At 43.7% G+C, this 13,989-nt stretch overlaps 1 protein-coding gene across 1 annotated transcript in view; it reads right to left on the reverse strand.

Moving 5' to 3' along the window:
• Positions 1–13,650, reverse strand: part of SERGEF (secretion regulating guanine nucleotide exchange factor) — a 235,063-nt gene extending 221,413 nt beyond the window's left edge. Inside the window, 5 exon segments of the mRNA XM_042904399.1 lie at positions 2,175–2,235; positions 6,834–6,928; positions 8,627–8,782; positions 9,967–10,102; positions 13,577–13,650. Of these exon segments, the coding sequence (XP_042760333.1) occupies positions 2,175–2,235; positions 6,834–6,928; positions 8,627–8,782; positions 9,967–10,102; positions 13,577–13,636 (508 nt within the window). The 5' untranslated portion in view covers positions 13,637–13,650.
• Between the last annotated feature and the right edge of the window lie 339 nt (positions 13,651–13,989).

A 13,989-nucleotide genomic window follows, 5' to 3' on the forward strand; every position in this document is an offset into this window, starting at 1 on the left:
AAAAAACGTTGAAAAAAAAATTTAAAAAAAAAAAAAAAAAAAAGAAAATGTAAACGCTGGATACTTGATCAAATTACAGATTTATTGTTAGTTTTCTTGTAGGTATGATGATGGTATTTTGTTAATGTTTTCGATAGAGTCCTTATCATTTAGAGATGCCTGCAGAAATATTTACAGATTAAATGGGAGAGGAGGACTTACAATTAAGTTAATCAAACGCATAATGGAAACCGTACTGCTTTGTACCTGGACAGAAATGTATACGTAAGACTAGCAATCACAGAAAGTTGGTAGGAAAGGGGGAATTAAACCATTAATAGGCCATTCTCCAGTCCCACTAATTTCTAAGAGGAGAAGCTGCTTATAAGATGTAATCACTACCATACAATTCAGCAATCACACTCCTGGGCATTTATCCAGAGAAATGAAAATTTATGTTTGCATAAAAACTTGCCCACAATGTTTATAGCTTTATACTTAATAGCCAGAACCTAGAAACAACCAGATGTCCCTCAATGGGTGAATGGTGAAAGAAACTGTGTTGTTGTGGACTAAGTTGTGCCCCCAAAAATTCATATGTTGAGGCCCTAATCTACAGTGTGACTGTATTTGGAGCAGTCCGTAAGAAGGTAATAAAGGTTAAATGGGTCATAAGAGTGAGGCCTTAATCTGACAGAACTAGTGTCTTTACGAAGAAGAAGAGACACCAGACGTCTCCCTCTCTGCATGAGCGCACAGAGGAAATGTCCTGTAAGGACATAGCAAGAAGGCAGCCATCTACAAGTCAGGAAGAGAGGCCTCACCAGAGACCAACCCTCATGGCATCTGGATCGCAGACTTGTAGCCTCTGTAACTGTGAGAAAATTCCTGTTGTTTAAGCCACCCAGTCTGTGGTATATCGTTATGGCAGCCTGAGATGACTAATTCAGTGGTACATCTATACCATAATATACTACTACTTAGCAATAAAAAGGAACAAATTATTGATACTCACAACTTGGATGACTCTCCAGGGAATCATGCTGAGCAAAAATAGCCAACCCTAAAGAATTATATATTGTATGATATCATTTATATAATGTTCTTGCCAGGAGCTAAGAAGGGGTGAGGGTAAGTAGAAAGTGGATGTATAATAGACGCATAAAAGTGTATAAAAGCCATATAAAAGGGTGTATAACAATGGGTATTATAAAAGGGCCACAGGCAGGATGGCTGTGGCAATGAACTGTTTGTGTCCTGACCGTATCAAGGCTGGCCGGGCTGTTGCACTACAGTTTCACAAAATGTTACCATTGGGAGAAACTGGGAAAATAGTGCATGAGATGTATTTTATTTCTTACAACTGCATGTAAATCTGCAAATATCTCAAAATAATAGGGTTAAGAAAAATTTTACCATATGAGCAACATTAAGCCCCAGACGACACCAGTACAGCGCTGCACCAGACTCTTCCTCCCCTCCTCCACCTTCCCCAGGCCACGACTGGATGCATCCACACTTGAGCCTCAGCTGCCACAGCCAGTTAGGGCTGCACTTCACCCCACAAGAGTGGGAGCAGAAAAATGGGCCTGGGGAAGAAAAAAGGGCCACTGCTCTTCTGCAGATGACCACCTCTCTCCACTTGCCACCTTCAAACCTCACACACACTGTCAGCCCTACGTCCCTCACCACCCTCTCACAGTACAGGAGACAAGCTCATTTGAAGCTTTTAAACTAATAAACATTAAAATGCACTAGGCAAGCAGTGGAGTTCACAGCAAAGAATGTGGGCCTTGGAAACTACACCACCTCAGATTCTGTTCCCAGCTCTACCTTTTACTACCTTACCCCCTGTGTAACCTTAGACAAGCACTTCAGCCTCTTCGGACCTCAGTTTCCTCACATGTAAAAATGTAACTCACATCACTGCAGGGTTGTGAGGATTAAATAAGGTATTAATTAAATCAAGAGAACCTAGCATCATGCCTAGAACATAATAAAGAGCTAGAAAACTTCATTTCTTTCCACCCTACCTGCTAAAGATTTCCCACATGACTTTGGCCTTATGTCCTCTCCTTTTAATCAGAAATGCAGCACAGCAGGACATTCTGAATTACTCCTTAAAGTTTGTTTGCTGTAAAGCGCTGCTTCTCCTAGTGATGTCCCTATTTTGAAAATAAAAGCAAAATGATCACCTGTAGCAGCTAAAGCATGCCTCAGTCCAGCAGCAATGCAAACAACCTTCTCTTTCAGGAGCTGTGAAAACAAAGAAAAGGGCTGAGGTCTTAGAATCACCCATCTGCAAAATGCTTTGGAATTCATGCCCTGACACAATGCAGCACAGCCCTCATTACATGTCTGATTGGTTTAGAGTCCCCAACTCCCAACATTTCCATCCCTCCATACTTCTGTATGTATCCCTAAAAGGAAAAATCTCTTAAAAATAATATATCACAATGTGTCTCAGGGCCGCAAGGGACCTTCAAAGTCATCCAGTCCAGGAGTTGGCAAATGTTTCCAATAAAGACCAGATAGTAAATACTTTAGACTTTGCAGGCCATATGGTTTATGTCATAGTACTCTACTCTGCCATTGTAGCATACAAGCAGCCACAGACAATACATGAATGAATGGGCATGGCTACATTCCAATGAAGATTTATTTACCAAGGGTTCTAGCTGGACGACCTTTGATTTAGTCCAATCTCTATTCAATGCCAGATCCCTTCCACAACCCCCCACAAATCATCATCCAACCCCTGCCAAGCACCTACTTCCTCTGGCACAGCCTCACTACTTCCCCAGGTGCCTATTCCATCTTTGTGCAGTTCCATTTATCTCCTTAGGTGGAGCCAAACATCTGCCTACAGCTTTTCACAATGCTTTCCAAAGACATGAAGACCACTGTCATGTCCTCTCTGAGATATCTTGTGGTGACTTTAAAACTAAGTCTTCAAATTCTTTGAGACCCATCCCTTCAAGATGTGGAGCTGGAGTTTAATTCCCCTCTTGCTGAATGTGGTCTGGACTAAGCAACTTGCTTCTAGTGAAAAGAATAAAGAAGTGATGAGTGGCTTAGAGACTAGGTGATAAAAGGCACTGAGTCTTCCTGCTTGGCCTCACTCTCAAATCACTCCTGGAGGAAGCCAGATGCCATGTCTGAACAACCCCATAGAAAGGCACTGAACCTCATGAGTTGCAACCTCATGAGACCAGCTAAGCTGTGCCCAGATTTCTGAACCTCAGAAACTAAGATAGTAAATACCTGTTGTTTAAAGTTGCTAAATTTAGAGTAATTTATGCCACTGTAATAGATAACTAATACATATCTCTTCTTTTGGCCAAACATCCCCAATTCCATCAGTGATCCCCTGGTTTCAAATTCCATTCCCTTCTTGGTTTCTCTCCTCTAAATGTGCTCTGGTTACTCAATCTCCCTCTTTTAAAAGAGACTGTATAGGAGCACCTGTGTGGCTCAGTCAGTTAAGCATCCAACTCTTGACTTTGGCTCAGGTCATGATCTCATGGTCATGAGATCGAGCCCCATGTCAGGCTCCATACTGGGCATGGAGCCTGCTTAAGACTCTCTCTCTCCCTGCCCCTCCCCTGGGCATGCGTGCATGTGTGTGTGTGCATGTGCACGCTCCCTCTCTCTCTTTCTCTGTCAAAAAAAAGCGGGGCGGGGGGGGGGGGGGTTGTATATGCATCAACCATGACCCATGTGCAGCTTTACTACATGTGTTTATTTACAGATCCACATGGCCTTCCTAAACTTTAGGACTCTCGATGGCAGGATCTAAGTCTTATTCACCTTTATGCCCAGGACCTAAGCACTAAATCAACAGAATACAACATCCCATATGCAGTCTGATTAGCACAAAAAAGGACAGGACTCTGGCTTCCCTTCTTTTAGAGACTATATTTCTGTTAATACAACCCACAACCACATTAGCTTTGGGGAAGATCAATTCTTACTACTACTACAACTTGAACATATTGTCCTTTAAGTATTTTCTCTTTAAAACAACAACAACTAAAGGGCTTTACATGTAGATTCAATCTCTTCAATCGCTTCAACTCACCTCCATTCCTTCCTCTCCATCCCCACTGCCATGGCTTTAGTTTGGACCAGGATCACCTCTTGTCTGGATTATTAGTAAGAGTGTCCTGAATAATCTTCCTCTTCACTACCCCTTCAGGCCCGACCTAACACACTGTTCTTACCGTTTGCCATGCACCACCTCCCTGACTGTCCCCTCCCCAATAGAATTTCTACCACTTCCTTATATTCTAGTCATACTAAACTGCTTGCAGTATCTCAAACCCTGATATTTCATGCTTCTACACCCTTGCTTACACAGTTCCTTCTGTCTGGAATGCTCTTCTTTTGTATCTATTCTATGCATCCTATCTCAAGTCAGGTAAATTTCTACTCAACTTTCAAGACTCTGCATAAGCCTGTTCTCACTCCACCTCCCCCTAGAAAGACTTAAAATATTCCCTCCTTTGAGGCTACACCTGCATCTACCATAGTTTAACATTTAGGTGTCTCTATATCTAATATGTACCACTAAACTCTAAGACTCTCAAATGCTAACATGTACCACTAAATTCTAAGACCTCAAATACTAAGACCCTCACCTTTGTCCCCACTGCCTAAACCCAGCACCTATATACCCAATAGTTGCTATTAAATAAATGAATGAATTTCTACTATATTTCACTTTGCCACATTCCTCCCATTGTTCAAGAGGATACAGCCTTGATGTATCCCAAATGTTTTCACCTCCTGATTCTGTCATCCAACGTATTTTAACCATTGTTTTCCTCTGTCTTCTTTAATCATGTGACCTAAGCTAAATTAATTACAATGTATATAGGTTCTTAAAAAAACCATCTATTTGTAATTGGCAACTGTAACACTTCCTACAACAGTGACTATAGAGTCTAGATTTCTGTGTATATCATGTGCTACATACTCAATGTTTCCGTGCCCCTGAAATTCATATATTGAAACCTATTACCCAATGTGATAGTATTTGCAAATGGGGTCTTCTGGAGGTTATTAATTAGGTCATGAGAATGGAGCCCTCATGAATGGGATAAATGCCCTTATAAGAAAGGCCCCAGAGGGCAACTCTGTCCAGCGAAATAAGTGTTTATGAACAAGGAACTGGGTCCTCACTAGACACCAAATCTGCCGATACCCCAATCTTGTACTTCTCAGCCTCCAGAAATGTGAAAAATAAATGTTTGTTGCTTAAGCCATTCAATCTATGGTATTTTTGTTACAGCAGCCCAAACACACTACAACACGGTGGAGATCATGACCTCAAATACTATCCCACAGACCAGCAATTGTAATTCAGCAACATGACAGGAGCTGACCAAGCTCTCTCCAGTGAAAACAGATCTCCCACTCTGAGTCAGAGTTCAAGAAAATTAGCTAGACGTGAGCAGCTTAGGTGGTGAACTCATTTTAGATCCCAGCATATTTCTTTCAAAATTCCATAGCCCTCTTGTGACTACTTACCAAATGTCACAAAAATGTGTACATTTTAAATATGATGCAGAGGAAAGGGCTCTGAACTAGGGCCAGGAGTCCTGTCTAGTCCTGTGCTGTCCACTATGAAGCCACTAGCTACATGCAGGTACTAAAGAGCCAAAATGTGAGTAGGTATGAACTGAGATCACTCACAGTACAACATGCACACCAGAGTTCAACTTAGTATAAAGTAGAGAATATAGGGGCGTCTGGGTGGCTCAGTTGGTTGAGCGTCCAACTCTTGATCTCAGCTCCGATCATGTTCTCACAGTTCATGGAATCAAGCCTGCATCAGGTTCCATGCGGATAGGACAGAGCATGCTTAAGATTCTCCCTCTCTTTCTGCCGCTCTCCCACTAGCATGTACACATACACACTCTCTCTCTCAAAATAAATAATCTTAAAAAAAATGGAGAACATAAAGTATCTCATTAGGAAATTTTTACATTAGTGACATATAAAATGAAATAATCCATTGAATACACTGGATTTATTAAAATTAATTTCACCTACATGCCACAATATGAATGAAACTTGAAACATCATATGAAATGAGAGAAGCCAGATACAAAAAGCCACATATTGTATGATTCCATTTATATGAAATGCCCAGAATAGCAAATCCACAGAGACAGATTAGTGGTTGCCAGGGGCTGGGGGAGGGCAGAATGGGAAGTAATTGCCATTGGGTACACAGTTTCTTTCTTGGTGATGAAAATGTTCTAAAATTAGATAATGCTGATGGCTGCACATCTCTGTGAATCTACTAAAAACCACTGAATTATACATTTTTAAAGGGTAAATTCTATGGCATGTAAATTACATCTCAATAAAGCTGTTATTTTAAAAAATTAATTCCATTTGTTTCTCTTTACTCTTTGAATAGTGCTACTAAAAATTTTAAGTTACGTATGTGACTCACACCATATTTTTACTGGGCGCTACTGGCCTATATACTATTTGCCAAGCTTTGGGTCTTTAGGTAAGTCGCTCCTATCAGGACCTGTTTCTAACATAGTTCCCATTATTACTAGTTTTAGTATTGTGAAATGTCATTAATATGCCTTTATGACATATATTACCTTCATTGTTTTATTTCACAAACATTCATAATGTGTATGAGGACTAACAGAGGTTTTTCACTAACAGCTTCCATCCCCCCAACCTAATCCTTCCCAGAAGAACCTAAGTTTTTCAACTTAAATTCTAAGTGGCCCATGGCTTTTCAGGGATCCAGCCAGTCTCTTAGTCTGGGGAGGGACACGCTTCAACAGTACGTGGGTCAGCTATATATGAGGTGCCATCCTTACCTCAATGGCCTGGGGAACCACACATCTTCGAGGGCCATGAGGAACTCCTAACTGGCCGAAGGAGTTGGATCCACATGACAGAACTTGACCATTTTCTGCAAAATTCAAATATTTAAATCATAACCTCAGAAGTAAGGTATCTTTGACCAGTGAGTAAATGTTGAAGGATGGGAGGAGCAAAGGGAATGAGAGGAGGAAGAGGGGCTTACACTTTAGCACATTCAAACCACAGTCCCTGCTTTTATTGTTCCTCTAGGAATAAAAACACTAGGCACTGGGCTAAGCATTTTACAGATTCTCTATCACACTACCTAATTAATGGCAGCTTATCTGTTATAGAACATTAGCCTGAGGCTGGGATGGGATACTGATGCCCCACGCCCCACTTTTCATGTTTCCATGTGACATAATTTTCATTATTTTAACACTCCAGGCCTCTCTCCCTGCCCCTTCGTATGCTCCCTGCTTTCCAGGAGAAAAGGGGTAACTTAACCAACTGATAAGTTTGGGAGAAGGAACAGCATGTGTGGCTTGGCACCTTCCTCTCAGGTACTCTAGACTGATGCACAGTAAGTGTTTCCCCTACAGAGATAACCTACTGTTTGCAGAATAACTCTGGATCAGAGGAGCATTAGCAGAAGCACTTGGCCTGACCATTAACCCTGTTCTCCAACATAGCCTTTGTCAGTGAAAAGCCAACAGTGTGATCTCCAGCTATCTGACTGCTCTCCACCTTTCTCACAATTGGTTCCAAAAGTGAGCAGGAAATAGAGTGTTATTCACAGACTCCCTACAACCCCAACATGGTCCACAAAAAGCACTTCAGAAATGATGGCTACTATTCAGGGTTATTAGTACCAAATTCAGCACCTATTACAGAATCCCTCTGCAAAAGAGAGATGCTGATGCCTGAGCAGGGTTTTGAAGAAAGGATGTGAGTCATCAGAAAAAGGGACTGTTCCAGAGAGAGAACAACATTCTGCTTGGTATTTCTAGAAAGAAAAGTATGGAGAATGTGGAGAATAAAAGACAAGGCAACAACAGGGATAGGTAGGGAACAGTAATTGAAGCTATGTGTGGAAGTTTGGGATCTGAGCTGTGCACATAAGAATCCACAAGGGTGGGGTGGGGAGGATTTGGTCAGAAAATGCCCTTGCCAGATGACTGTGTCAAAGAGGGAGTCTAGTCAGAAACTATACATGGTCTTCTCCATCCAGAATGGCAAGCTAGACAGGGCAAAACTACTTCCAGGGAGAAGTCAGCTGACAAAAAGTAACTATTGCTAGCTGCTCCCAAGAGCATTATCCTATTACCCTTTGGCCATATCCCTCTACACCCTATTCTGCTATCCGGCTTTGCAGAGAGCAAAGAGTTGTGCCCAACCATTTTTTTTTTTTTTTTTAAATCCTTCAGTGGGGAAAAGCTGCCATCACTGTTGTGTGACCGCTGATTTCCTCCTGCTTCCCCACCACATTTCCCCATGAGTAACCCTTCACTGGTACTAATGGCCAGCTAGCCCAGGCACACAGCTATCATGAATTTCTGGGACAGGAAGTAGCCACCAAAGGTGATCTAGTCTCTTCCCTAGTCTCTAGTAAAAGTTTTCCAGCCCAAAATTTTGCTGTTTAAAGTCTCCTTGCCAAAGGCACCCACAACTTTCCTCAACAACCAAAGAGAAATTTGTATGTGTGTTTACACATAAAGAGACTTTCACTTAATCAGTATCACCACCAGCGAGTTCTTCTCACCCAATGCCTTTGTGGTGATAAAGATTTACCCATGAGTGAACTCACCTGTGAGAATAATGGTAAAATCCCAGCCGCAGGCCACCTGTTGGACAGGACAGCCAAGGAGGGATCTGCAGGTGGTAAAATACAGAACATCTTCTGTGTGACCAAGCCCCAATTGCCCATCTTTGTTCAGGCCACAAACAAAAAGGCCTCCTTCATCTGCAGAAAGCAAAAGCTTTGGTGATGGTGTGCACGGGGGAAATTACAACTGTCAAAGTGAGTAAAAGGATTTTACTAATTAGCTGCAGTCACAAACCCAATAAATTTTTTCCCACCCGCGTTAATAAGCCATGTACGTTAATGTGCACTGGCCCAAATGGCATAGGGTGAAGGGGCTCAAGTCTAGCATCTATATGAAAACTCCAAGTCCTAGAGCAGTGGCCAATCACCAAATAGAGCATCTACTATAATAAGAAAAGCCAACATTTATTTAGAACTTATAATATGCCAGGTATTCTTGTAAGAGCTTTATCTGTGGGGCCCATTTATCCTTTAGGCAGAATGCCTAGGGCCCACGATACTTTCAGAGGCCCACAAAAATGTTTTAATCTTATATTCTTCTAAAATAAAAAATAAATAAATGCAATAATAATGAATATACAATGCTAAATCTAGCCTGGATTATACTAATCTTTATATCAAAGCTGTCGTAAAATATAGTTCTTAATATTTCTTTATGGAAGAAGGAGTCCACAAAGGCAAGAGTGCCAAGGACCCATGAAAGTCATAATGCAGCCCTGTAGTTCACTGATTCGCTTCATTCATCATTATTATCCCCATGTAACAGAGGGGAAAGTGGCACAGAGAAATTAATTTGCCCAAGGCCACATAGCTAATAACAGAACCAGGATTTGAACCCAGGCAGTTGATTCCAGAACTCATGTTCTTAATCAGGATTCAATACAGCATCCTTTCCAATATCATGGCACCTGGAGTACTCATTAAGTACTATCATAGGTACTATGAAGGAAATTAAAGAAAATACAAAGTTCTTGCTCTCAAGGAATATTCACTCTAACTGCAAAGACTTCTAACTCTAACATGTGAAAGTTAAATGGCAATATATTGTATGAAATGTGGTATATGTTGCAACTCCGCCATTAATTTGTCTTGTAACCTTAAGCAACTGGTTTTCCTCTCCAAGCCTCATTTGTATAAATGGGGGTGGAGAGCCTAGATCTCTGAAGGGCTTTCAGCTCTGACAATCTAGAATTCTCTACCGGTAACTTGGCTTTTTCACAAAAATGTTTTCCTCTGCAAAATACAAAAGGATGAAAGATGGCAATACAATACGCTAGGGAGAAATGTCTAAATAAGAAATATCTACTCCAGAAGGATGTTACCTGTGACAATAGCAGAGTGGCCCCCTCCTCCTGTGATCCTCCTGACACATTCAGGTTTACAGAAGTCATTCAGTTGCTGGGGCAAAAGCACATCTTCCTTGTGGCCAAGGCCAAGTTGCCCGTAGCTATTTGCACCCTAGGGATAAATAAGGCAAGGATGAAAGAGTACAGGAAACACAACTGTCAATGTGCATTTACCTGTCCCTATCTTTCTCATCCTGACATACCTCCCAGAGCCTCTAACAGATGAGATTTCATAAGCTCATTCTTAAGAGGTTGCTATATGCAACCCATACTTAGACAGTGGCCCCATACCCAGAACACGACGATTTCCACATGAGAGGAGCTCTTAGCATCCACTATTTATCCAAAGATATTCCTCGCCTTCTCCTTCTAATGCCCCAGCCCACATGTGTTGCCTCTGGGAGACAGCATGGGAGTTCCTTGTGATAAAAGCCAATTCTCTAGGGAGGCTAAGAAAAGAAATAAGGAAAGGAAATAGCAGCCAAGTGGGTGGGAAATGCACTGGACTTGTCCCTTCTCATGCCCTCGCTGAGAAAACTGGCAAGGACTTCTTTAATCAAAGTTAGCTGAGGGCTTTGTGCCCTCAAGCAGGTCACCTCACTGTTATTTCATTGTACAGTGAAAGAGGTTGGCAATGATCTCTAAGGGCCTTTCCAAGTACGATATTTTGAGACTCTAAGATTCACATGGTGAGATTCCTGTAAGGGAACAGATTTCCCCTTGGTGGGCAATATGTCTATCTTTGTTATTATGAAAAAACAGTCCAGAATCCCTAATCCAAAACTCTTGCTGCCAGATGTATTTCAGATTCAGGATTTTATAGACTAAAAAAAAATAATACTGTATACAAATCATATATACTGCTGCAAGGTCCAGGAGCAGCACCCCATAAGCAAAATAGTATTATTTCTGCAGTAAAAGGTACAAATACATTAACTGCGCATAGACTATAAATAGCATTATGTCAGGTCAGTTTGAGTTTTGGAGGTTTTTGTTTTGTTTTGTTTTGTTTTTTGTATTCAAACTTGAAGATAAAGAATTATAGACCTGCAGAAAAATCTTTAGATTTCAGAAGTCCTCATAATTCCTTATAATTACTCCTGGCTGGTTCTTCCTAGAGATAAGTAGTAAAACCTTCCAAATGTATTTGTTTTCTAAGATATTTTAATGAGGAAAAATAATTTAAAATAACTACCCAAAATACATACATACATACAAACTCCTGCCCCTCATGGTCTATTTCATAGCCATCCTGGGCTGCAAGGACTCCAAGCTGAAAAAGCAAGCTATGGAAGGGCACAGGTCCAAGAGGCCCTCAGGGGCAGTATTAGCTGCCAATTACTGACTGCTTCCTCAATACTTAGTATTCACCCTTAGTTCTCACAATAACAGAGGAGACAGACATTTATGGCTCTCATTTTACAGATGAAGAAACTAAGTCTCAAGAGAGGTTAAGTTGCATAGTTGCATAGCTGGGAAGGCAAGAAGTCAGATATGCCCTCCTCCTTTCACTAAGCTATACCACGTCCCTAAGGATTTTTGGTGAAATTCAGCCCAGAGCTTACCTGGCAAGACACTAACTGTATGACTGTATCTACAATAGCACCCCATCACTTTATTCCCTTTTTATGCTTTTTCTTCATAGAACTCCCTGACATTACATTTGCTTAGTTGTTTACTATCTACCTCCCCTACTGCAAAGTAAACTCAATGAGGGCAAGAACTTTGTTTTGTTCACTGCCATTTTCCCTGAAAATGCATCTGAAACTATGCTGCCCCAGAGAAAGTGTATATATATTTTAGAATGAATATAGTGAATGAATATATGATCTGATGAGGCCCTACCTAGGAAAGATCAAATGAAAGATGTGCATGCTGTGGAGTACATATGCACAGGATGTCTCCATCAGGCCGGAGATCTCTGTGGCTGCCCCATTACCAGGACTACAAGCTGTTGAACAGAAAGTGAGAGAGACACATGCACTTGGGGCTCAAATTATGGCACTCAATTTCTGAAACACAGCAAGAGGCCCAAAATCCAGGATAAAGCAAAACAAAGAAAAATTCAATACAACATGTTAGCCGTACTTGCTTCCCTTCCTTACAAACACTCCAGACATACTACACACACACACACACACACACACACACACACACACAAACCCCAAGGAGGTAAATTTCCCCTTGTTAGGGGAATTGTGTTCCCCTAAAATTAATTTGTTGAAGCCCTAGACTCCAGTACCTCAGAAGGTGACTGTATCTGGGGATAGGGCCTTTTAAAAGATAATTAAGGTTAAACGAGGTCATAAAGGTATGGCTCTAATCCAATATAGGAAGGAGACACAGGGATGCTCTCAAACACAGAAAAAGCCACATGAGGACACAGCAAGAAGGCGGCCATCTGCAAGCCAAAGAAGGAGGCCTCAGAAGAAAGTAAACTTGCCAGACACCTTGCTCTTGGACTTCTGGCCTCCAGAACTACAAGAAAATAAAATCCATTTTTTAAGACGTCTCAGTCTCTGGTATTTTTCTATGACAGCCCTAGCAAACTAACACACCCCTCCACACATATAATGCAGCGGGAAGGCCATCAGGCCTCCAAGCAGTAGACAAGGCCCTATCTGACACCCAGACCCCAGTCTCCCGCCTGGGAAAAGCCAGCACCAGCACCCACCGCAGGCACACATTCAACCCCAACTCCACCCCCGGCTCAAGTGCCACCCCAAAGACAGTACTCAGCCAGCCAGCCAACCTCAGGCCCCACGATCTCCCTTCTGCCGGTATATGCAGGCTTACACTCAACAAGTGCTGCCTGGTGCTGATCATTACCTTTTTTTGACTAGTCAAATACATGGTAGTTTTAACAGTAATCTAGGTGTTATCCCGCTCCCTCAACGCCAGAGCTGGGTCTTTCAGTTTTGTGTTTTTCCCCCAAAGACCAGCACATAGGCATACAAAAGGGTCTCATTCATTCATCCGTCCAAATATCTGCTAGGCACCGTGAACAAGACAGGCACAATACATCCCCCTCGTGACGCTTCTAGCGAAAGAGACTGACATTAAGCAGACACCCACGCCCCCAACACAGGCAAGATCCGGTCACAGACGAATATCAGCAAATGTGCACGGCCAAATACTGCAGGCCTCGCAGCAAACGGTGCTCTCGCCAGGCTGGGGCGGGGCTGGGAAGGGGCCGGCATCCTCCGGGCAACGAGAGGGTGAGGAGCACAGGTGGCCTTACAATGGCTCCGGGACGGGGCGATACCTCCACGCGGTCTCTCCAGGCGCTAGCCCGGCCTGAGGGCGCTGGCGGAACCACACGCTCTGCCCAGGAGGCAGATGCTTCCCCCGGCGCCGCAGCCCCTCGGGTTCGGACCCCACCAGCCAGCAGGCCCCTAAGTCACCCGTGAGGACCCCTGCCTCCCGACCCTCTCCTCCTCAGGCCCCAGCCCAGGGTCCTCCAGCCCAGAGCCCGGCCGGGACCTCAGCCACCAAGCCCACGACAGCCCACACGGAGGCCTCCAGCTCCCATCCCTTCAGCGCCCCTCAGTCCCAGCGGCCCCGGCCCGGGGGCGGAGTCACGTACCCAGGCGAAGAGCACGGCCGCCTCCGGGGCGGCCTCGGAGGCTCTTGGCTCGCGCTCCATGTGGGGACGCTATGCCGGCGCTTCCGGGAGGGGTCGGAGGTGGAGCCCGCCAGGGGAGGGATTAGTAACTGGGGTGTGGGGTTGACGGGGGAGGGGTCTGTGGTTGGGAGGAGCCGATGAGGGGGCGGAGTCTGAGGCGAAGGCGGGGCCATAGCTGGGAAGAGGAATGAGGTGGGGGCGGGGCTGGCCCGAGGGAGGGGGTCTATAGTGGGCGCGGGGCCGGCGCTGGGGAAGGGTCTGCAGAGAGAGAGGGACAGGCGCGGGGGTGGGGCCGTCGCTGGGGCGTGGTCTGTTGTGGGGGCGGGGCCGGAGCGGAGAAGGGCCCGCGGGAGCCCCTTAATTGCTCTGGAGTC

The sequence above is a fragment of the Panthera leo genome, chromosome D1 (assembly GCF_018350215.1).
Source record: "Panthera leo isolate Ple1 chromosome D1, P.leo_Ple1_pat1.1, whole genome shotgun sequence".
NCBI classification, from domain to species: Eukaryota; Metazoa; Chordata; class Mammalia; order Carnivora; family Felidae; genus Panthera; species Panthera leo.